Genomic DNA, 23,571 nt, shown 5'->3' with positions numbered 1-23,571 from the left:
AGGGGAGGGAGGCGCTCGCTCGAGTCCCGCGCCGTCGGGGGGGGAACTCCCGGCGGCGTCTGTCGCGGCCCAGGGAAATGGGAGGGCGCTTCGGCCGCGCCCCTCGGCGCGGCAGGGTAAGGGCAAGGGAGCGGCCGGGCACGCGGCCGTACGGCGCCTCACGGCTGCGAGGGTCGGAGCGGCTTGCGTGACCGTAAAGCTGAGCGGAACCCTCCGGGCCGAGGTAACGCAGACCGCCCGAGGGCAGCTCGGCGTCGCTACGGCGCTTGCAGAAGGGATTCTGAAGAAACCTGCCTGCTCGGCGAGCGCCAGCCGCCCCGCCGCTGCGCTCCATGGGGGGCGGTCCGGACCCGGAGGCAAAGCCGCCGACGCTCAGTGCGATCGCCCCCGGGGCCCCTGAGCCCGCTCGGCACCGAGGCAGGCGCGAGACCGAGGCACGCTCTACGCGCGCCCAGCGCATCAGAGCGACCGCGCGATGGGGCTGCCCTGAGGGCGGGGCTATGCAAACGAGCACTCCTTAAAGGCTCCACGCCGGGACAACGCGATCTTCGACATACAGCCGGGCATGCGCGCGCAGTCCCAAGCCTCGCCGAGCACAGCCGTTGGTTCTCCGCCGCTTTTGGGCGGGCGGAAGCGGAAGCGTGTGCGCGTGTTCTCATTTCCGTCGAGTGGGCGCGCGGCTTGATTCGTTCTGCCCGGGTGACTCGGTCGCCGCCGCCGGGAAATGGCGGGTGAGTCCTAGGCCGGGCCCAGCCGGCTCGCGGCCCACCTGCAGCTGCTGAGCGAGGCGGCGGGGAGCAGGGCTGGGTGTTGCCGTCGGCTTTCTCTTAGGGAGAGCGTCGCCCGGAGCGCGGACGGTGCCCCTCCCCTCGGCTGAGCCCGAGTTTGTGCCGGGCCGCAGACGGGAGCAGGGGCCCCTCGGTGGCCTTAACATCCTCAGCAGAGGAAGCGGAGCAAGAGCTCGGGCCCTGGGTGTCGGTTGTGGGCTGGGCGGCCGCTGCCTTGAATTTGCTCTGCACCTGAGCCGTGTGGCGCGCCGTGTGCGGCTCTGCCCGCCCGGTTATTGATAGCGTTTCCGGCCTAACCTCATTCCGAGTAATTTGAAATGCGAGGAAGAACTTCTGATAATGCTGCTGGAATTGAAAGGCAGGATGGGTTTGACGCGCTTGCAAAATACCTTGATAGGTGACACAAGTTTTGTGCACTAGATTAGACTTTGGAAAACAGGGTAGCTGTAATTTCCTTCCTTCCTATCTGCTCTGGAAGGAAAGTAATGGCTAGATAATGGCTGGTAGCATTCCTCTCACAGTTCAGGAACACCTGAAATGCATTAACTCTTACTCAAATGTGGTATCTGCATATATTTTGGAAAACACTTTATAATGAGAAAGCAGATTTACTTTAAAAAGTAGGCAGAATGAAAAGCTAGAACTTGCAGGAAGAACAGTGCACTTTGAAATGAAGTCAGTGTTACGAAGTTGTTTCTTCTGTTCTTAAGAACCTTTTGTTAATACTTTCCATGAGTTAGACTGACCCAGATTGTACATATCTAAACTCTTTCAAAAACTCTTTTTCTTTAGGACTTACTCCTATGGAGAAGAAACTGGCTGAATACAAATGTAACACAAACGAAGCAATTCAGCTAAAACTAGGTAATGTCAGTTTTTAATTATTGTGTGCTCAGAATATTTTAACATCTATTTAATATTAAAACCCTTATAATTAAATCTACCTAGGTTATAATATGTACTTATTAATATACAGACACAAGAACAGGAACACATAGTCCCATTTTGTTGAGAATAGGAAAATGCAGCTACAGAAACTCAGGCTTGTACCTGCATAATAACATCAGCAATTTATGTTACTAGAGTGCATTGGAATTATGTCACCTTGTTCTTGAGGTATTAGTATGTTCTTTTAGTTTCTTCTCTAGAACTTTTGCTACAATATAGTCTGAAGTATGCATCATATTTCTTTTGAGGAAATGATAAGCACAATAAATAAAACTGGAAAGTGTTCTTTGGTTTGTTTTTTCCACCTCTCCCTCAACATCTAAACAACACAAGCCATTTTCAACAGTCTTTAAAATCTACATAGAAGTGCTACTCCCTATTTTTCAGAACTGTTTATTGTTTCATATGGCTAACTTGCAAACTTGCTTACTGCCACATCCAGAATACAAGCAGAATTACTGAACTCTTGTTGGACTGACTAATATCTGAAACTTACTTGTATTGGTAATTAATAAGAGAAAAATAGGTAATACAGCTATGCTTTTTTATCTTTCCAAACCTTCAGCATTTTGTTTCCTTGAACAGTACAAATAGCATCACTTATCAAGAAAGTAAAAATAATTTTTAAGCACTCTGAAGAACTTCTATTAACAGTTGGTTCTGCAGAACTTAGACTTTTAAATGCATAATTGGCTTGTGAGACAAAATGTTATTCTTATCAAAACATGTCTTTGAGCTGCTAACCTGTGAATCATTTCTCTTCCATTTAAACAGTTGTTCAAATACTCATTTTGTGACTATTATATATAATCTATATATCTAATGTTTTGACTTTCCACTTCTGCCTTTCTAAAACCAAAGGAAAGGATGAAAAGTTATAGAATATATCTGAGTAAATTTTATCAAGACATTTGAGGAGTCACTCTATCAGTTTTCAGGGAGACTGCTTTTTCACTTGTTCCCATTATCTCATGTCACCTAAGATTTTCAGTTTACTTTTTTCTTTTTGAGAGCATAGTTTTGGGTTTGTTTTTTTTTTTTAATCTTGCTACTTTGTCTCAACTGTGTTGCTTTCTGAATCTGTTTTTGAGAGGGCTGAGTTTCATCCTGTTATTAAGAAACTCATTTATTTTACTCCCTGAATAACTTAATTAATGGGAAATTCTTTTTACTTCATCTCCAGTTCTACTGGGGTAAAACAGCAATGAGGTTGTAGTTTTATATTTTCTTAATTAAAAAAGAACACTTAATAGCACTGTTAAGTCCTACAGCATTGCATGCACTTGTAACTCATTCTAAATTAGTATGTAACTGTTTTCTTGAGCTACCTATACTTCATTCATGGGGCTGAACAATCACATTAACAGTAATTAACGTAACGTTAAGTAATTAACGTAACGTTAATTAATTAACGTAATTAAGAATTACGTCCCTTCCAATTTTAGGCAGTTATTTTAACTATGAATGGAGAGGATATCTGGGAATTAAGTATTTCAGTTTTCTCTAAGTCTACCTAGAAAATCCTACTTTAGGGATTAATCCTTCTGGTTTCCCTCACTAATCATAAATTTTGTGATGGAAGAACTTCAGTCACAGTTACTGTGCAGTAGCCACTGCTAACTCTGTAAGCATGAATAAAATACTTGTTTGCTACATTACTGAGTGTGAATAGATGCTACTTTAGCAAATGCTTTCTTGTTACTAGCAAAGACCTCTAACACCAAGGGTTTGAAGAAAAATAAAAGTTGTGGGAGAATTGCTGATTATTTGGTAATATTGGTAAAAATACCAATATTAGTGTAGATTTGTATGTATCCATGCCAATTCTCCAAAATTGTAATGTGAATATTAATGCCCATAAACATTTCTCTGTTCATCATTCTGTGAAGACTCCCTACAATGAAGCGTTCTGAACTGCATGTGAGAGAAGAATGACAAAATGAGAAGGAAGCTTTGATTACGTGATTGGTCTTGCTTACTGTAAGAATATCCAGCTGGGCTGTGTCCTTAGTGTTCACCACGAAGTAAAAGTCAGTCATTCAGGATATACATACGAAATCATATACGTCTGTGTCAATTTCTCCATTTTATTGTGCTTACTGATTTGATTTGAGGAAATAACTTGCATCTGATTTGCACAGTTTTTATTTTGTTTGTGTGCCAGCGTAATGTATGTTCATAACTGAAATTGTTTATAGTGAAAGAATGCGTGGACGTCTAGCATAGAATTCCTGTATGAACAAACTGAAGCTGATGACTTGGTTATGCTCTTTTTTCTTCTCAGTTCGCTTTCCTGAGGATTTGGAGGATGACAACACAACATTTAATCCAGAGTATAGCCATCAAGTGTTTGGTGATGAGTAAGTTAAATTATTCAGAGTTAAATTAATAGGTCTTAAGGGTAATCTTGTTTCCGAATTGCTTTAAAAATAAATAAATAAAAAGAAAAAAGAAATAATGCTACCAAACTATTGTAAAGTGACATGGCAGTACTTCAGTTTTGTGATTTTATGGTTAAATAATGGCTTTGAATCCTAGCCTCTGGAGTTTTGGCCTTGTAGTCATTTTATATGGTATTTTAAAGGTACTTGCAGAGAACAAAATGCCTGGATTGCACGGTCAGAATTGCTCATTTCAGCTGCTATTGTGTTCAAGTCATCATTATAAGATTTGCAAGAATTAATAGTTTTATTAAAACTTTCACAGTGAAGAGTGCCGAAACCAAAAAGCATCTGTCAATAGTATATCCATTTATTTGTTTGGTTTTTTTTAAATAACAATACACCATGGAATTTTTAATTAAAGAAGACCATAGATATTAACTTAAACTCAATTTCTTGGCTGTTTCAGATCACTGATTGTTAAATATTTAACTCAGGTTTTCTCTACTAGAGATGATAGACTTCATATAAGTTAAATGTTCAGGGGATACACAAACTGTTTAGAAAAACAATATAGTTTTCTCTCCAAGTATTTTTTCATTTGTATTGTAGGCAAGTTTGCCACTGCGTCCCTAGTGCTGAAATGTCATTTAATATTTTCAGAAGAGCAGTAGTAAACACTCTGGCTGTAGCCAGAAAGAAAAGGAAAATCCACATGCACTTAACTCTGGACTACTTATTTTTCTTAATTTACAATTCCTTTAAAAAGCATTCTAAGTACTTAGAGCAGGATGCGCTATCTGTATTAATTATACCTATACTGAAATAGGTACAGTAATTAAATGTAATAAAATCAGTTGCACTACTGCATGTCTGCAGCTGTCATTGAGAGTCATTGCACTTCTCATAATGGGAGAACTCTCCAATCTGTCGGTGTAGTGAACGGGCACACTTTTATTCTGGCGTTTCAAACTTCAAATTAGCGATGTGTTACCACAAGAAAAGATCAGGTTTTATAAAAAAAAAAAAAAAAGAAAAAAAAAAAATTTTTTGCATTTTTTTTTTTTTTTTTTTTTTTTGCCGGAAAATAAATTCTTAAGACTTAAATGTAGTGTTTATATTCAGGAAACATTTTTTTTTCCCAGGATATTTAAAATAAATAGAGCATCTCTTCCATAGTTATTTTTAACTTGATTCTAATAATACTGTTCACTAGAAACATACTTGTTGCTACGACTTGTATCTGGGTATATTATACAGTATGGCTTGCAGTAGTATGTTCCAAAACTTTACACTGCTATACTAAGTTTTAGTAAGCGTTGTTTATCAATTTGTATTAATATTAGTGAATGTAAGACAATGATGAACATAAATGCAAGATTAGTTATTTCAAGTATCTTTGAGTTATTGCCATAAATATACAGTTGCTGTCTTACTGAGTTCAGGGATGTGTTCTGTTTCTCCCTAGAGGAGCAAATTTACTAATAAGAACAATGTAAGGCATTATCTCTGTCTATATAGCATACATCCAGCTTGATTCTCTTTGACTATTAAAAGGTTTAGTACACCTCACTTGGAAGAAGGATGTGGATTTAAAGTCTTAAATACTGTGGTTTGAATATTTTGCAATGAAACTCATTTAGAGGTCTGACTGTGCTGTTTTCCTTCCTCAGTGAAGTTGCCTTTGGCTACAAGGGACTGAAGATTCTCTTATACTATATTGCTGGTAACCTGTCAACTCTCTTCCGCATTGAATATACATCTAAAGTTAATGAGAAGTTTGACTGTGTGGAGGTAAAGACAGAGCCAGACTTGTACTTATTGGGAACACTTTATGGGGACAAACCTTCTAGGGCTACTTATTGCCCTTCCAAACATGTTACATTAAAAATAAAGCTTCCTATTGTGTTAACCAGAAAAAAAAACATAAAACTTATTTATATATTTTCTCATTGTTCTTTCTTTTGGACTCTACTACTGCCATCAAAATTGTACCAAACGAAAAAAAAAGTCTATTTTCATGCTAGCTGTCTCCAGGAGAGCTAGGGGTTTAATTCCTATTTAAGAGACTACATTAGGAAAGAAAAATGAATTTTTTGGAGTAGATTCTGGTGCATTAAGAAAATTGAATATCATAATTGAATATCATCTGAGATTTACTTAGTTATAGGCAAGGAAAAAATGATTTATTTTGAAAAGAGCTGTTAATAAGGTGATTGGTGAATCTTCACAATATTCTGTAGTGTGAAGTGGTTGTACGTTTGCACTGACTTCAAATTACTTTGCCCAAGAAATCTATTCTCGTCAAGAGTAAACATCTTTAAGATTTAAAGTTCATATTTCAAATTCATCAGAGTTTATTTAAATGCTTTCAAGGAAAAGGCTTTCTAAACAAAAATTGAAATGACTGTGTTAAATTAGTTTTACAGGTTTTTGTTTCTGTGTTCTGAAGCTGCGTTAGAATATAGTTAGTTCAACAGGCTAAGTGTCTGGACATGTCTGAAATACTCCTGAGGCTAGGGCAGCCTACCTTAAGAGTGAAAGGTCATGTTCTTCAATGTTTGTAAGGTTTTTAGAAGTAAAGAAAAAAGGAAAGCCAGTTGGTTAAGTGATAACCATATTAAAATCAAACAGACCACCTCTCCTTCCAGCCTTTCACCAACATAATTTCAAAGTCACGTCACAGTGGGAATCCACACCTCAACACATTTGTATTGACGTGCTATTTTCCGCACAAATAAAGCCACTTTTCTTATCTGGAAGTATAAACAAAGTAAATGAGCCCTGAGTTTACACTGCAACTATTTCCATTGCTCAGAATCCTTCCTACTTTCAGGCTCAGTATTGCCTCTATTGAATTATTTTTCAATTGCATAATGGAGTGATAGGGACAAGAAAGAATATCCATTTGAGCTAGCTTCCAGATAGTTTTCTGCAGGCTGTGGCTGAAGAACTTTCACTGTGCTTCCCCTGATATCACTAACAGACTGTGTGTCCTAATAAGCTGCTCATGTGACAATATCTGATCTACTACAGGGGGAAAAAAAAGATACAGCAGCCAGACTTGTTCTGCCATTTATATTTGCTATTTAACTACCTTAAAATATTAACAATTTGCAGAGATGAAAATAAGCACAGTGTTAATTTAAATGGTATTACCATTTACTTTTCTAAGCTAACTGTTTAGTTGCTTAGGTCATTTGGGTTAATCATATTAATGCATGAACTATAAATGCTATGCATGACAGATAATCTTTGTGCTTCAAATAAATGGTGTTCAGGAAAGGACATAAGTCTCTGCTTTGAACAAACTGGTTACAAGTGAGAATTGAGCTTTAATGCTGTTTAGTTATTCATACTCTTGCATTTTGTATCTAAAAGCCCACGCAGGCCATTTGACCCCATAGTATTAGCTGTTTTTCCAAGGTCTCTTAACCAGGCATATTTACGCATCTTAATATGTTCTCTATGAAGATGCTTCTATACTGCACTAGTGGGGAAGGCTCAGCGGAGTCTTGTCATGTTTTGAACAGATGTATGTTCTTCTCTGGCACTTCATTTAATGAAAATAGACAGAATTTATCCATTGGGTGGCGTCAATTCTTTTAAACATCTGTAGAGAGGCTGCTTTCTTCTGGTATAAATACGAATAGCATTGACCTCTGAATTGCTAGCTGCTTTCAGATTTGCAGCTGTACAAGTAGCTTCCTTTTCTTCCAGTTTTCATGATGGAGTGAGGGAAAGTATTTCACTAACCTCTGAAACAATCTTTACTATCCACGTGTTATCGTGCTTTGCAGCTGGTCTGATGTATTTGTTTTAGCTCAAGTTAATGAAAGTGCAATTTTAATATTGGATATACTTTAACACTGCAGATGATTCCACTGCTCCTCACTGGCGTTAATATTTATAATTGGTAGAAAAGCTCAGCTTTCAAACGTATTTCTATGGTAACTTTTAAGTGAACGCACCACTTTGAAATAGCATGAAAACATACACAAATGTGGTAACTGCCTATTAGTATAATTATATTAATATTATCCAGAGTCAAACGTAATGTACGAAGAGATCCTGATGGCTCAATTAGTCCTACTACAAAACAGGTTACAAGTCCTTACTGTGTTCCCTATCTTCATCTCATAGGATTTCCTTAGGAAGGTAATACATACTGGTGCTTGGAAGTCTTGTTTTAATTGTGGATTATTTTACGTATCTTCTGCAGATGTGCAAAATGAAAGTCACTAGCAGTGATTTCCTCTGACTTCATCACCAGGGCAGGATTAAGATCTGTGTAAATACACTTGCAGTCTGAAAGAAAGATGAGCATTTCTGAAATGCTGTGCTCCTTACAAATACTCATTCTTGTTAATGTATATAATTCAGTGATTCAGCAAAACATGGCTCACTTTCTGTTACGCAGTTACATTACGAAATGCAAAGCAGATACATTAAGCTAGCATTGCTTGAAGATGAACAGAAAGGGGCCTTTGTTTTGAGAACAAAATTGATGTAAAGGCTGTAGACATTTTCACTGCGTTGTTATAGCAAGTATTGTAGAGCTATATCTTAATCGCTTTATAGTGCTCTCTACAAATATAAATATAAATGTTGGTAGTACCAAACCATTAAGAATAAAACTTGTTTGTGCTGAACCACATCCATCTTTCTCTATACTAAAAATGTAACTGAATGATGAAGTGCTATTCATTTGCAGGTGCATTGCCTCTACTTAAGGAAGGATGGTTGAAAGGACAGGAATTAGTAGCATGTTGTATTAGCCTTTTGTAGTGTATTTTGTTCTAAGCATCTTAATTTCCCTGTTTTGAATGCTAAGTAGCGAGGGTCTTGGTTTCAAACTAATACCCATCATGCACATAAACGGTGTGAAAGAGCTGCTTAGTAAGTTAACACAAAGTGTTCTTGTGTCAGTCCTTGTGGAAATAGATACAATACAAACATTACAGCTGAACTCACCGCAAACTCCATTAAGTAAAAACCTGGATTCATTGTCCAGAGGAAAGTTTGAATTGAATGTAAGCTCATTTTGTTGAATGTAATGTCAGGCTTTTAGGGGCTGTATTGAGGAGTACTGTTTTGTTAAGTTGAGACCAATTCATTAAGTTTTATTGCCTGGTGAGAAGCAGTAATACGTTATTGTGAAACTTCATCAAATATTCATGGTTAAAAAGAAGTAGTAAATGTATTCAATCAAGTGGTCTTTTTGGGGTCTGAAAAGGATTATGAAGTCTGCTCAGCTGATAGTCTGTAACTTTCAGTTTGGTTAACTGAAAAGGGTAATTTTGATCTCTGAATTTAATGTTGGTGTCAGAATATTTCTTCCCTCTCTGCTAAGTTAAATTTTACATGTCAGAATTATTAACCATATTTCTAAATTGTATTTTTTATTTTGTCAGCTTTGTTTTCAAAATATTCTTTGATTAGAGTACAAGCAAGCATTTCCAGCACAGACACATAAGGATGCAAGAGTGGTGCTAGCTGTCACTTTCTTGTTTGGGAGCTACCATTTTTTTTAGTCTTTGTTCCTTTTTCTCCACTCAGTTCCGTACCCCCTAATACCAGTTATGGTGTTTGTTTGGGAATCCCAGTTCCACAAGACTGTGCAGCATGGTCACAGAGGTTTGCTGGACGAAAAGCCTGAGCTACCAATTTTATTGCATTTTTCAGAAACTAATGTTTCATCCAACGAACTAGGAAAACAAGAATATTGTTCCTAGTGCTTGATTGAATCCACAGCTTCCTTCCTTATCTTGCTGGTATTCCTTGTGTTCCTTCACACCGAATTTTTATTAGAATAGTTATCAACCCTCTTCGATTTTGCTTAGACAAATTAACAGTCACTAAATGTAAACATGTTCAGGAACTTATTTATGTTGTAACTACTAGCTTTTGAATACTGATAATGGCTCAACTGACCCTTTTGTGTCTCTTCAGTTATCTTTATCTGCTCAAAGGTCTGAACAACAGGAATATTTGTCTTTTTTAAAGTTACTGATAGGCCATAGCATTCCTTTTTATACTCATCTCTATTAGCAAAATGATGACTTTGCTGTCTTTTTAATCTTCTGCTGATCCCGCCCTGTTTTGTATTCCCCAGGCAGATGATGTTGAAAGTAAAATTAGAGAAATTATTCCTCCTGGCTTTTGTACAAATACAGATGACTTTGTCTCTCTGTTGGAAAAAGAGGTCAACTTTAAGCCCTTTGGAATGCTACTACACACATATTCTGTTCATAATGAGGAAGCTGGTGAAGACATTGCATATCAGATATATAAGGTATGAAAAATAAGTGAAACTTCATAAGCAAGCAAATTAAAGTTTATTTTGCAGCGAGGCACCTTCTGTAACGCTCAACATATATATATATATATATATTTACATATACATATATAAATATTATCATTTGACCAACTTATTGGTTAGAAGCATGCTTTTTTTTTTTTTTTTGTATGGGGGGAAGTAATTAGGTTTTGCAGGTTTTTTTTTTTCCTTTTGCATCTGTGATAGGTTTCACCTGACTTCTCCTGGCTTTTTCCCTAGGCTGACATGACGTGTCCAGGCTTTCGAGAATATCATGAAAGGCTTCAGACATTCTTGATGTGGTTTATTGAAACTGCTAGCTTTATTGATGTAGATGATGAAAGATGGAACTACTTTATAGTGTAAGTACAGTTCTAAAGCAACAGTGGACCTTATTACCTCCACAAAGCCTGCATTTTAATTGTGGCTGGCCAATTATTGGGGCAGTATAATGATATTTTTCCCAGGAAAGAAAAACCATTGTTTATCAGGCTTGAGTTTTCCTCCATTATACTTTGGGGAACCTTGAGAATAGAGCTGAATTAAATGCTGTTGTCCGTTAGAGCCCTGAATGTAGGCTTAAACAGTAAAATGAGCTTTGCCTGTGTTTTCTTTTACTTGCCACCTATTCATCTTTATAATAGGCAAGTGCACTGAAGTGCTGTAAAGAGGTCTGATTTATCCAAGTTGCTGCACACCAATTAAGTGAATTGTACATTCAGAACATAGCAGGTGTACCCATTGGGCCCTCACAGAGTAGCTTGCTGACACTGAAAATTCAGTTGGAGAATGGAAAAGAAAATGGACACTGCATGGGAGCGCGACTGTAATTGACCTGCTTGGCTTTCTGTTTTATCTGCAGATTTGAGAAGTATAATAAGGATGGAGCTACGCTCTTTGCGACCGTGGGCTACATGACAGTCTATAATTACTATGTGTACCCAGACAAAACCCGGCCACGTGTAAGGTAATTGGCGGTGTAACTCGTGCCTTGCCTTTTATTTCAGAAGAGGGAACTGCTGAAGTTCCCAATACTTGTTTATAATGGTGTTGATTTGTTTTAAAAAAATCCCCATTATTAGTTGGCTACGCACTGATTTATTTCATTGTTCCCTTCTTGAAGCAGAGGGAATTGCACACAAGTTTTGAATATTTAGCAGTTCTAAGATTCTGTAAGAATTATGTTTTAACATTAAGACTGATGCATGTGTTTTAAGAAAAACTTAGTTTTTATGCCTTTACACTGCAATGTTTGCAAAAGCATGCATTTGAACTGAAATATCAATACATTCCTTTGTCTGTAGCCAGATGCTGATCTTGCCACCATTCCAAGGAGAAGGCCATGGTGCTCAGCTTCTCGAAACAGTTCATAGATACTATATGTCTTCTCCTACAGTACTTGATATAACAGGTATACGTTAAATTTCTAACTCATTTCACCTGTTTGGTCCCATTCAGACACTGCTAGCCCACAAGCCAGCTTTCATGTTCACTTGTTAGAATTAAATGGCCTTTTGAAGGTTTAGCTTCAGCTCAGTTCAGGATTAACAGTGCCCTATTTTACAGAAGAACTGTATATAATGTAGCTCCTTAAATCCTCTACTTAGAGAACAGCACACCAGGAAAATTCAATCCCTAGCATGCATGGATTACCAGCTAATTAGCCATTTTATTGTGAGATATACAGCTGAGTTTGCCAGGAGATCAAGCTTTGTCAGATTCCTTGTTCAACTAGTTCCTATTAGCCAAAACTCAAAACTGAGAAAAATCTGAAATAGTGTTTTAACACGTATGTAAGCCAAAAGTCAACAGACAAAAATCTGCACAGGAGTTGTGCTCCATGAGCATGCACTACTGACTGAATGCACCCCTCATGTTAGAGATGAGCCAATAAATACATGAAAGTGAAAATTTAATGGAAGAATGGGGGGGGAAGAGGGTACACACATCTTAAAAATATAGCATTAAAATGGTTAGAATCATGACATCTGTCCTGTAGTTTAAAGTCCAATATAGGAAGAAGTACAGTTTAAAAATATAAATTGACTAATCTAAGGTCTTCTAAGACCTCATCTCAAAAAGAAGAGAAAGACGTTCTATTCCTCTACCCTCCAAAAAACTAATTAAAATGCATTACAACACTTGCTTTCTTCATAGTATCACTGCAGGATAATCCTAACGCAGGGTAATCTACCTTGTAATTTTAATCCAATTCATAGAAACCTAAAGAAGCATAACTTCCTTTATGCAGTAGGAAGTCTTATTCATTGTGTGATTATTTTTTTTTATCCTTTTTTTCCACTAATACTACAAAGCTTTACATAGCTTTTATAACTGAGAATAAACAGTCTTAAATATAGTACTACGTAAATCATATGACACATTCATGGCTCAGTGCCTTTAATGCAAATCTGTAGCAAACAGCAAATTTGCACTAAAGTAACTCTTTTTGGATTAAAGCAGGAGGAAGCTTGCAATATTCTACATGGCACTGAAGTTATGTAATCTTACACTTCTGCAAGATAATTTATTGTCATTCTGATAGAAAGTCAGGCTTGGCAATCTTGATAATGGACCAAATTCATACTTACATATCCGCTAAGGTTGTTAAGTAAAGCCTTTCCTCTCTTCAGAATGATTAGAATTTCAACTTCCTTAAAGAAACTAATGCCTAAAAAAATAAAGTATTTCAGACTTTATCATTTGCAATGGATACTTTGTCCCAACTACCAACTCATAATCCTAGTTGACACAAGTGAAATGTATGTTGGTAATGCTTACCATACAGAAACTGCCTCATCTTTCTTGTAACTAATTTGAATGAAAAGGAGCAGAATAAATGAATCTCAGTACAGTCTCTTCAATCTCTTTTGCAGAATAAGTGCTGTAAGTTTTGCCACACAAGATTATTACACTCATGTGCAAATCTTTTTTACTGATGCAGTCCTAGGCAGTCTGCGACCCAAAGAACAAATTGCTGGTTGTGCAGTGCTGCATATACTAGGACCAAAAGTTATATGCTACTCCTTTCTCTTTGTAACATACTAGCTTTTGATCATTCTTAAACCGCAAATGTCAACTACATAAAATAGTCCTCATCTTGAGGAAAAGGGGGAGAAAATGAATGAAAAAGCACAGCTGGAATATAGGCTGTTCAACAATAAATTGAACAGAAAAATAAAGGTAGGGTAGAGCATGACCCTGCTCCTCACTTATAGTAAACCTGTCCAAACTATAAAGTGGTGATTAAATCTATTTGCAGCATTGTAACATTTCCTTCTCTGTAGTTCACAGGTGGGAACAAAATTGCAAATAGGACTATGTTGATGATCACTGAAGCTAGTTCTTGATTTTGTTGTTTTGGTTTTTTTAATAAAGCTGCAGTTTTGATAGCAATGCTGCTGTTTCAAGCAAGATGGAAGTAACTTCAAATTACCTTCAGCTTTTATTTCAGTCTTTATCCACATAGTTTGTCTTACAATAATTATGATGCTCTGATCTGCTATAGAATAGAGGGAACATACAAGAAAAAAGGGTTTATGTTTTGAACTGTATTCAACTTGTTTTGTCAGTCTCTTGGAAATGTGTATAATACTGTACACAGTACAATTTAACTTACATTGTCATACATTTAAAACTTTGATAGCAGTACTTATGATTAAGCACAGCTATTTATACATGATGAATGTTGCATCTGGTCTCGTCTTCCACAGCTTTTGTAATTGCATACCAGAAATGAAGAAACAAATAATTCTTATATTAACTATGTGCTCTTATAATTTTTTTTCTAGCTGAAGATCCATCTGAAAACTACATAAAGCTAAGAGACTTTGTTCTTGTAAAGCTCTGTCAAGACTTGCTTTGCTTTTCCCCAGGAAAGTTAATGCAAGGCTTCAGCCAAGAAATGGTAATGGAAGCTCAACAGAAGCTGAAAATAAATAAGGTATTAAAACTCAACAGTGGTAGTTGGACCTATTCTTATCAAGCTAGTACAACATAGGGGTGGAGACTTGGAGTTTACATACTGTGGTTTATTTCAACAGATTTCTACAGTGTATCTGAAAGTGAAGAAATTGCTTAAGATTTTAAGTAAATGCCTTCTTGTTTTCCATCTAATGCTGTTGATGTAACAGAACCTGAAATATTCCAGTTTCAAGTGTCAGTTTCCATCTTTTCAGGTATATCTATATAAATAGCCACTGTTGTTCTGAGAACACAGAATACTAAGGTAGTAATGCTAGCACTGCTACTGAGGCAGCTCTAAATGTTTGAAGGACTAAACTGTTAAACTGAACAATTAAACTGATAATTGTCCAAGTGATTAAACTCATTAGTAAGCTCTTCATTTAAAAATACATGAATGTGTTTTTTATGAAAATGTTGAATGAGGATTGCAGAGGAAAAACCTTATTCAAATATATTCATTAAATGTTATTGTTTGTATAAGAGAAATAAACCAGCAGCCTTCTATACCTGAGATGTTACACCTAAAAGGATAATTAAGTTTATTTTTTAAGAGAATCTAAAGATGGATTAGTATAGCAAACCATTTTATTTTTAACCCTGTTGCTCAGCAAAGTAGTTGATCTTAAGTTCAGCTTAAGCGTTTTAACAGTTCATAGTAATACAGTAGAAACATCAATCTGTTTCCTTTCCAGATGTCATAGTTGCTGATCAGTGTTCCAAAGTCACTTCAATGTTCCACGTACTGATTCCTTTGTTATCTTCCTAGTAAAAAGAAACATTTAAATATTCTTTCATTCTCATTTTTAGCATTTCCAGAGGACCTTGTGAAGAGCAATAAGTATGTCAAGATTATTAATATTAGTACAGGAGGTACTATGTAGTAATTAATTGCTTAATGTTACTCTAGTTCCAGTTCTTCAGCTCTTTGGATTACTTTTGGACTCTGACTTCTGGACTTTCTGCCATTCATTTATAGCAGATCCTTGAAGCACCTTCACAGACACTGCAACATTTTGAGAGATTACACACTAGCTGTACTGGAATAAATTATTTTTTGAGGAGTAACTAGAACATTTGTTCATTTAACCCACTGCTAAGGAGGATCAGGCTCATTGAGGTTTTGTTGGTATCTGACTGATATCTGATAAGCTGAAGAGTTACTCAAAGTGGAGAAATACTGTGATACTGCTGCTGAATGACCTCTTCACTCAGACATGTTCTTTATTCTCCTTTTTGTTCACTAGCAACACACAAGGAGAGTTTATGAAATTCTCCGATTGCGTGCAACAGATATGGGTGATGCAGAACAATCCAGAAGCTACCGGTTGGATGTTAAAAGAAGGCTGATTGGCCCCTATAAGGTATGTGACTTATGTATCATTTAATACTTATTTCAAGGCTAATTATACCTGATTTTACTTCCATTTCCATAAATGTAGTTGATGCCAATTATGTTGCCAATCAACTACTATTAGTTATGCAGCATTCAGCTGACATACACAGATGCAGAGAACATTCATTCGTGGCTGTACCAAAGATCTTGTTTGACTCCTGTTACTTGCCCAATTCCAGCAGAAATTTATTACCCTTACAGTACCTAGCTACAAGTGGCATTAAATCCAGTTAGAGCAAAGGGAAGGGAGAGGGGAGGGAAGTTACTTTCTTGGAAAGATTGAGAGTGTCTTAAATACATAAACCACAAACTTAGAAGTGAGGGTTAAATGCTATATATTTACACTGGAAAACTAGGTATAGTTTAGATTCCTGTTCTGCTCATTAACTAGATCTAACAGAGCAGCTTGGTAACCTAGCCATGTCTGTACAGTACTCCCTGTAGATGGGATATGATCTCAACAGTGATGTTGAATCAAATACTCAACTTAGTGCAGAGTTACTTTGTTATTTCCTGCCCAATATGCTTTTGAGGATCTACTTGCTACATGTTGCATTAACCGATCCTCTAAGATTAGGGGTGTGTGTGTGTATATGTATGTGTATATATAGTGTATGTATGTATCTCCTAGTTGCTAATGACATGAGTCTCTATATTGATTGCAAAAACCCACAAGCCTAGGTTCATTGCTGTAACTAGCATGTTAGCTACTCTGCAATTAAGTAATCACCAAGCAACCCAAAACCTGGTTGGAAAAGTTTCACAAAGTATCAGAAGTATCTTGATTAGCTTGCAAGCCTCCCTAAAGCAGCACTTATCCTGTTATACCAAAATAGCAGAACTTTGATTGTACTCATGTTGGACTTAGGGGGTCTGTTAGCAGAAATGAGAACTCAGCGCTGCATTAAACACTTGGCTGATCTGGAGATAACACCGTGTCATGCTGAGTGACAGGATCCTAATCAAAACACTTTCTATTCTCTTTTGTGAGTGTCTTGTCTCATTTACTAAATTTCACTCGCTGTCCACTACAAATAAGGCTTTGATTTTTCATCCAACAGGACTGTCACATGTCCTCAGCATGTAATTCACCTTAATATTTGGAGGAAATCTAAAATGCCATAAGCAGCTTCAAATCTAGTGCTTCTAATAATTGTTTTCACTTTAGTCTTTGCATGTAATAAATACATTGAGTAAAAACTTTACAGATATTGTACAGCTAGATATGATATTTGTCTTCTAAAATTTTAGAGTATTCTATTGCTTTAAATATTTCACTTTTTCAACCACAGTTCTCTTCTAAAGATTGATCAAAACAGCCAGCCTGATTTTTTTTTTTTTTTTTTTTTTTTTTTTTTTTTTAGGTTTTAAGTTTCATATTCTAAACTATGGTCATCTTGTTTATGATTGTTCTGCCTAGTGAATGGCTTACATGCTAATTTTTAACAGTTTCACAAAAAAATCTTATGCTCCTGTTTTTAAAAAAATAGAATAAAACTTGCCAGAACTGCAGCTGAACTCTCAATATGTAGTAATTTAGGGGAGAAAGCAACCTTTTATAAAGAATTGGCAATATTACAGCACTTTTAATGCTTGTGTCATGTAAACACAACTCTTTTATAAAGCACTTGATAACTTCATTTGAATTGTATTGTACAGGTACAGTACAATTCTAAATTCTTAATATCTTCCACTATTAACAGTGGTCCTGCATCTTAGAGCTATTTCCTGACTAACTGTTGCAGAAATACAGAAAAATTTTGAAATGAGTCTTCAGCTTGCCAGATAATTGGTAATACAGCAACTGTGGAGCTTTAACAGAAGAGGTTTCCTAGTTAAACTGTTAGTGGATTTTTCTTTGTTTTTATTATTTTTTTAAAGCATTAGGGACTTCATAAAGACCTAGATATTGAAATGGAATAAATGCAGTAAAATACTGTACTCTTCACTGTTCCTTATGTTCAAATTACTGTTTATTTAATTGCTTAGAAAAAGCAGAGAGAACTTGCCAAGATGAGAAGGTGCTTAAGACCAGAGGAGCTGACAAATCAGTTGAACCAAATAGACCTAAACATGCAACATGAACAGTTAGAAGAGAGCTTCCAGCAACTTGTTTCGGATTACCGAAGAGTCCTAGAACGACTTGCGCAAGCATGAGGATTTGACCTGTACAGGAAACTTGCAGATTTCTGCACAGTGTTATGAAGCACATCCTTAATTGCCACTTAACTGCAACAACAACAAAAAAAAAACCAACCTTGTGACGTTTTAATCACATTAAGGGTGCATTGTGTTTCTGTGCATTTTGAATATTTTCTATTTTAGTGCTGTAGATTTAAAAATGTTGTTCTTCAAGTTTGGGAGCACTTATTGCTGAAATAAACTGTAGATTCTCAGATCAATAACACATAAATTGTTTGAATTTTTTAACCTTTCTGTTTTGCCTCAGGACTTAACAGATATTCAAGTAGCAAGTTAGTACATGATTGTATATATTTATACTGCAACTGTTCTAAATTTCTCCTAACTTCATCCTACTCAGACAGTTTCACTTGGGCCCTACAGTAATACTGTTTAAGCCTGGGCATTCTTCAGCCACATGAACAAGTTACAAGACTAGTTCTTTGGACTGACTGGCATGCATCTGAGTACAGGCTCTTTACGTGTTCTGAGAAGAGGATCCTGCTGCCACCAGCTATTAGGACCTGATCTACTTCAGATTCTACAGGGGGTAGTCTTAGGCATCCTTTTTTTTTTTACCAACCACCCCTCCATGAATTCACAGGTTCATGTTTAAGAAAAAATACTTTACAATTGGAGAAGCAAACAAGGCTTTGTATTGATTCCAAAAGCACTTTCCTTAGCTAATGTAAGAAACTTACAAATCTGTAGGAAGCCAGTGCTTTTATATAGTTCCCTTACTTCGTGAATTCAAATATATTCTTTTTAGAATTTTCACTCTTCTGCCTAGGATATCTTATGATATGTGGTTCATCTACTGTAGTGTCAGAAACTATTACAGTTATTAATCATAGAATCACAGAATGGTTGGGGTTGGAATGGACCTCTAAGATCACCTAGTTTCAACCCTCCTGCTATAGGCAGGGACATCTCCCTCTAGACCAGGTTGCTCAAAGCCCCATATGTATTGATTTTACATTGCTAGTCCTTCGTTCAACAACCAGAAAGATTGCAATCAAACCACAAGTTCTATCTATTAAAATGTTTCACTTACAAAAGGCTATAAGCCACAAAGTTGGAAGTATTTGAAACTGTGAGACTAGGAGGTCTGTGCAATTAGTTGAAATGGAAGGCTATTACACAGAACAGGACAGATTTAAGTCCTCGTGCAGAACATACTAGCTGCCACTATATTGCCTTATATCTCTGGAGGGAATATCATAGGGATGGGCTGGCCTCCCCATCACTCAATCTTCCTACAGCTTAAAAAGATAAACAATACATATACTAGTACTCAAACTACTCGTTTAAATAAGTTTACCATGTTCTTTGTTCCTTGAGCTAAAAGCCTGCAGAAATGGGCTTTGCCAGAAATGGGACTACAGATGCTGTATGAGCCTCCTTTTAGACCTACAAACACGTGTGAAAAGGATCATTGATCTAACAATTCCTGGATTTCCGTGTTCAAAATAGTCTTGCTTCTCAAGTCTAGAGAAACAAAGAGCAAACAAAAAAATCTCATTCTTCAAAGTTCATTGCAAATACAAGAATTGCACCCAAACTGAAGGAAATTCAGGTAATAACAAATGAAGGCAAGTCCTTGGGAGTAGCATTTCAGAATTCCCTTTTACCACTGCAAAATATCTTTATACCAGGAGCAGAAACGTATGTTGTTTTCTTTCTTCAGTAGATAAAGAGCATGCAGTAGTGAAAACATTCCTCAGATACAGGGTATGTGCTCCATTTAAGACCTCTTCACATTTTGAACAGAAGAGATCAAACAAAAGAAATCTAGATCAATGGGAAGAGCTTGATATCCAGGGTTGATTTTTTTGTTTCTTTATTTCTAAGTGGTATGACAATAAGGGAGGTGTTCCACATTCAACATCTGCTATGTTTAGATGCTTTTCTTCTAGTTCCTAGTTCTTCCTCAAAAACTGGATGGTGTTCATGTTTTTGAGACCTTCATAGTTTCATGGAAAAGATAAAATCTTCACTTTGAATGAGTTCAATGTGATAGGGACAGTGAACTTGTCATTGTGCATTCCTTAAAGCTGTAAGAATTTGGTAGAGTTTGCCTCATTTTCTACATTTTGCACTTACATGCTTGCTGTTCACTAACAAATGGTGATGTATATTGAGGTCCATGAACTTCAGGTATCGCTGGAAGGCACAACTGTATAGATGTGATCTAAGTCTGCCTCACTGCACTTATAAATTCTCCTGACTTTACTCATCTTTTCTAGAACACATTTCAGCAAGATTTCCCAAGGCAAGCTAACTTCCCCTTCCCTGCTGAGCTACTGCATTTTGCAGGTTCAGCATCATGGAACAGATAAATATCAGTGCTGAAGAAAGGACACCTACTTGTGATTAGTACAACACCCAAAAACCACCAGCTTGGCCGGCAAAAGCTGCTGTGAACTAAATAATCTTCTAAGACAATCTCTAAGTCTAAACAGTTTGAGCCTAAACCCAGGAGTATCCAATTGCTATGCTTAAACTAGAAGCATATTTCTATATTGCTCCAGGTAAGATTTAATGTATTAATAGCAATAAAACATCTTTATTGTTTCATAGCCTTTTATAGACTGCTTTCACCCTTAAGTTTTAAAGCACAGCTTTGTGTCTTCCTTTCCACAACTTTTGCTTATGTTACTATTGGCCTGTGTACCATGCTGGTGGAAAAAAACATGGAGATTCTACATTTAGAAAGTATCAACACTGACAGCATGGAGACAATGTAAGTCAGACAGAATCTGCAAGACTGTGAAGAAGGGAACAGAGATATGCTCAAAGGAGCTTGGCTAAAAAGTGATGTCGCCAGAGCTGCGTCTCAACACAAAGCAGAGGACCACTCAAATCACCACTGGTCATCTTCAACATTTCAGAGGATTTGCCAAACATGAACAAAAGACAGCTACATACATCTGGTTCTGATTGGTAACAGAACTTGAAAATAGCAGTCGTGATTCTTTGGGTGTACTGTGTTAGGATATAGAATATCTCTCTTTTGCTGAGATAGTAATCTTTGTTTTGTTAATACAAATTTCCTAACAAACCTCATCTGCTACTTATGTTAGAAAAAAGAGAAAATCCTAACCTAAGCACAAATTAAAGACTACTGAATAATGACTGTTAAATTTTCAGATTAATCTAGACATTATAAACATTACAGAACAGTTGTTCTCTTGGAACATAAAACAGACTTCCTTTAATCGAGCCCTTGGTTTCTGATCTGCAAAAGGAATTGGGAAATCTAACTGCTAATGTGCACCTACAAGTATTTGGGAAATAACCTGCTGCTTAAGGACAAGTTAATTACAAAGCTGTCAACAGTGTCATTCTAATATTGTCTCCAGTTCTCACATCTTCTTATGCCATCAACAAGTTTTGAGGCCGTTACAATATGGAATTATGGTCTTACAGCAAGAGACAAAAGCCAAATGTTCACTTTATTTTCTTTCTCAGCGGCATTTGATTTCCCTGAATAGGAAATACTTATTGACTTGAGGAAAACAGGTGATAATAGGTTTACCTAGACCATTTTGCTTCTCTCCTTTAGCAACACCTCAGGAAAAAATGATAGAGAACCGCTCCTCATCCGTGACTACTTTCATGTGAGATATGCTACTCTGCAGGCACAGAGAAGTACACCCATTCCAGCAATGCACAGTTACATATACCAAACAGTGACAGCATGTGACTGCTTTACACTGAACTTCATTCTCATAGAACCAGCAGTTGGGTATCTGCAGTCCTAAAAATAACAAAAAATAACATAAAACAGTGTCTGATGAAGTTCGAACTTGTGAAAGACAATACTGCATCGTACAACTAGGATAAGGGCAAAGATTTACTCATTTCTGCTCTGCAGATTAAATAAATGTACATGTACCTCTCGCCAGTGAGTAGCTGGTAATGATGCTCATGAGGTGCAACTATGCAGCTTAGGAATGCTATTTCTTGATTTATTTCTAGCTATATTTTTCTTCTATTAAAATCCTGTCACATTGCTCTCACATTATACATGTCACTTAGTGGAGAACGTGGCTGTATGAAGTTAATCATTTCATTTTTGGAGGCAACATAAGATACTGTATTGATCTTTAAACTGCTCCATGGTGTGGATACAAGCTGCATGATAGGCCACCTACCATGCTGTGGCAGCTGATTAACTGATGCACTTTGCTCATGAGATATATCTAGGAGCACTGAGGAGAATGCAGCACCCTTTTTGTGATCACAGAACTCCTGGAGTTTGCTCCTTAGTGGCACAAATTCTTATAGTCTGACTGTTATGCTCATCCATTTCTCGGGCTTTTTCTAGAGTAAACAACACAGGTAAATAACATCACTATTCCTATTTGAGTGGGGCTTTCAGTCTATCCTTGTTAGCTACATTATAAAATCGAATTTAAAAATTACCCATGGCTACAACAGGAGATAAAGAACTCTAGAGACAAACAGCCTCATCTTCTTTTCAGAATGTCACTGACTCCTCTGGGTACCACGTGTACCTACACGCATGTGGGGGTGTACAGGAACGATACTCACATTACTTGTACATTTCAGCTCCTTGCAATTACTGCCCTGGCACTTTCTGCTCATTTGAGTCCTTTCATTCTGATGCTTGCCCGTGGCTGTGTGATTCACATCCCACAACACCGTTTCTCAAATATCTGTGGAGCCACAAAAACTTAATTTCAAACCAACTGAAAATGCTTTAAATACATAAATAAATAAATGCCGAATACAAGCACAAAAGTAGTGGGGAAAAAATGAAATTTGCAAGCAGACGTTAGAAGTTCAGCTCGGTTTTTATGGGAGTGCAAAGAAGCCCGCCGCACTACCCCTACAGGGCGGCTCTGGGTACTTCTGCAGGCGTGGTGACGCCCCACCAGCGCTCGAAGAAAGCTGAGCACCACAGCGAGCTTAGCTCTTCCTGATCTTTATTAAACAGGCCAAATTTGGCTGCGCAGAGGAAATAAGAAGAACTACGCGAGTTTGAAGTTCAAGCCCCGACCTTTAGATTCTGTAGAGACCCCAACAACAAGTAAATAGCAAAAGCTCAGAAAGTTCAGAAAGAGCAACTCAAAACTTTCTTCACAAATGCCGTGTTACTATAGCGGAGTAAAAAAGTACCAAGCTCAAAACGCGCTAGAATACCAGGCGGGCGTAACTCCGGCATTTGCAGAACAATGCTGCCGCGCTCCCGCGCCCGTCCCGCCGCGACGAGCGCCGTCTCACAGCCGCGGTTCTCGCAGCCGAAAGCTGATGAGGCGGTTATTCCCGCCCGAGCCGCCCGCAGCCGCGCACACGCAGGCCGGAGCTCCGGATCCCGGCTCCCGGCTGCAGGCGCGAGGCGCGGCGCGGCCGGGCGGCGGCCGGGCGGAAAGGGGGCGCTGCCGGCCCGGCCCTCCGAGCCGCGCCCTGACGGCTGCCGCCCGCTGAGCCCTCACCCCGAGGGCGGCGGCAGTGCTGAGGTGCGGCGGCGGCCCGTCACGTACCTGCCGCGTGCCCGCGGGCGGGATTCGCTTCAGGCGACACGCGCGCGACGGCCACGGCGTGAGGTGGACAGACCGCTCCGGGCCG

At 38.0% G+C, this 23,571-nt stretch overlaps 1 protein-coding gene and 1 long non-coding RNA gene across 3 annotated transcripts; one reads left to right on the top strand and one right to left on the bottom strand.

Annotated features, from left to right (window-relative positions):
* Window positions 1-624: 624 nt before the first annotated feature.
* HAT1 (histone acetyltransferase 1) lies at window positions 625-18,200 on the top strand. Of its 2 annotated transcripts, none has more exons than XM_042822679.1 (11): window positions 625-731; window positions 1,581-1,652; window positions 4,021-4,096; window positions 5,791-5,911; window positions 10,233-10,412; window positions 10,677-10,798; window positions 11,299-11,403; window positions 11,741-11,847; window positions 14,228-14,379; window positions 15,647-15,763; window positions 17,785-18,200. In XM_042822679.1, the coding sequence occupies exons 1-11, from the start codon at window positions 725-727 to the stop codon at window positions 17,950-17,952; spliced, it is 1,227 nt and encodes a 408-aa protein (XP_042678613.1). In that variant the 5' UTR covers window positions 625-724; the 3' UTR covers window positions 17,953-18,200. The 2 variants fall into 2 exon arrangements, with proteins under 2 accessions (XP_042678613.1, XP_042678615.1); XM_042822681.1 differs by lacking the exon at window positions 17,785-18,200 and adding an exon at window positions 17,160-17,774.
* Window positions 10,494-23,571, bottom strand: LOC122162385. Its single transcript, XR_006169532.1, has 3 exons — window positions 23,487-23,571; window positions 22,534-22,658; window positions 10,494-15,164 (listed from the first exon to the last, which is right to left on the bottom strand). It is a non-coding gene; the product is annotated as an uncharacterized LOC122162385 (long non-coding RNA).

The sequence above is a fragment of the Centrocercus urophasianus genome, unplaced genomic scaffold (genome assembly GCF_019232065.1).
Source record: "Centrocercus urophasianus isolate 14NV4802_14NV808 unplaced genomic scaffold, USGS_Curo_1.0 seq_20, whole genome shotgun sequence".
Taxonomy (NCBI): domain Eukaryota; kingdom Metazoa; phylum Chordata; class Aves; order Galliformes; family Phasianidae; genus Centrocercus; species Centrocercus urophasianus.
This window is presented reverse-complemented; position numbering and strand designations above follow the sequence as displayed.

What these genes read in the sequence shown, in the direction of transcription:
- HAT1 (XM_042822679.1), top strand. An exon ending in TTGCATATCAGATATATAAG is followed by an intron (nt 10,413 to 10,676) that starts GTATGAAAAATA and finishes CTTTTTCCCTAG; the next exon opens with GCTGACATGACGTGTCCAGG. An exon ending in AAAACCCGGCCACGTGTAAG is followed by an intron (nt 11,404 to 11,740) that starts GTAATTGGCGGT and finishes CTTTGTCTGTAG; the next exon opens with CCAGATGCTGATCTTGCCAC.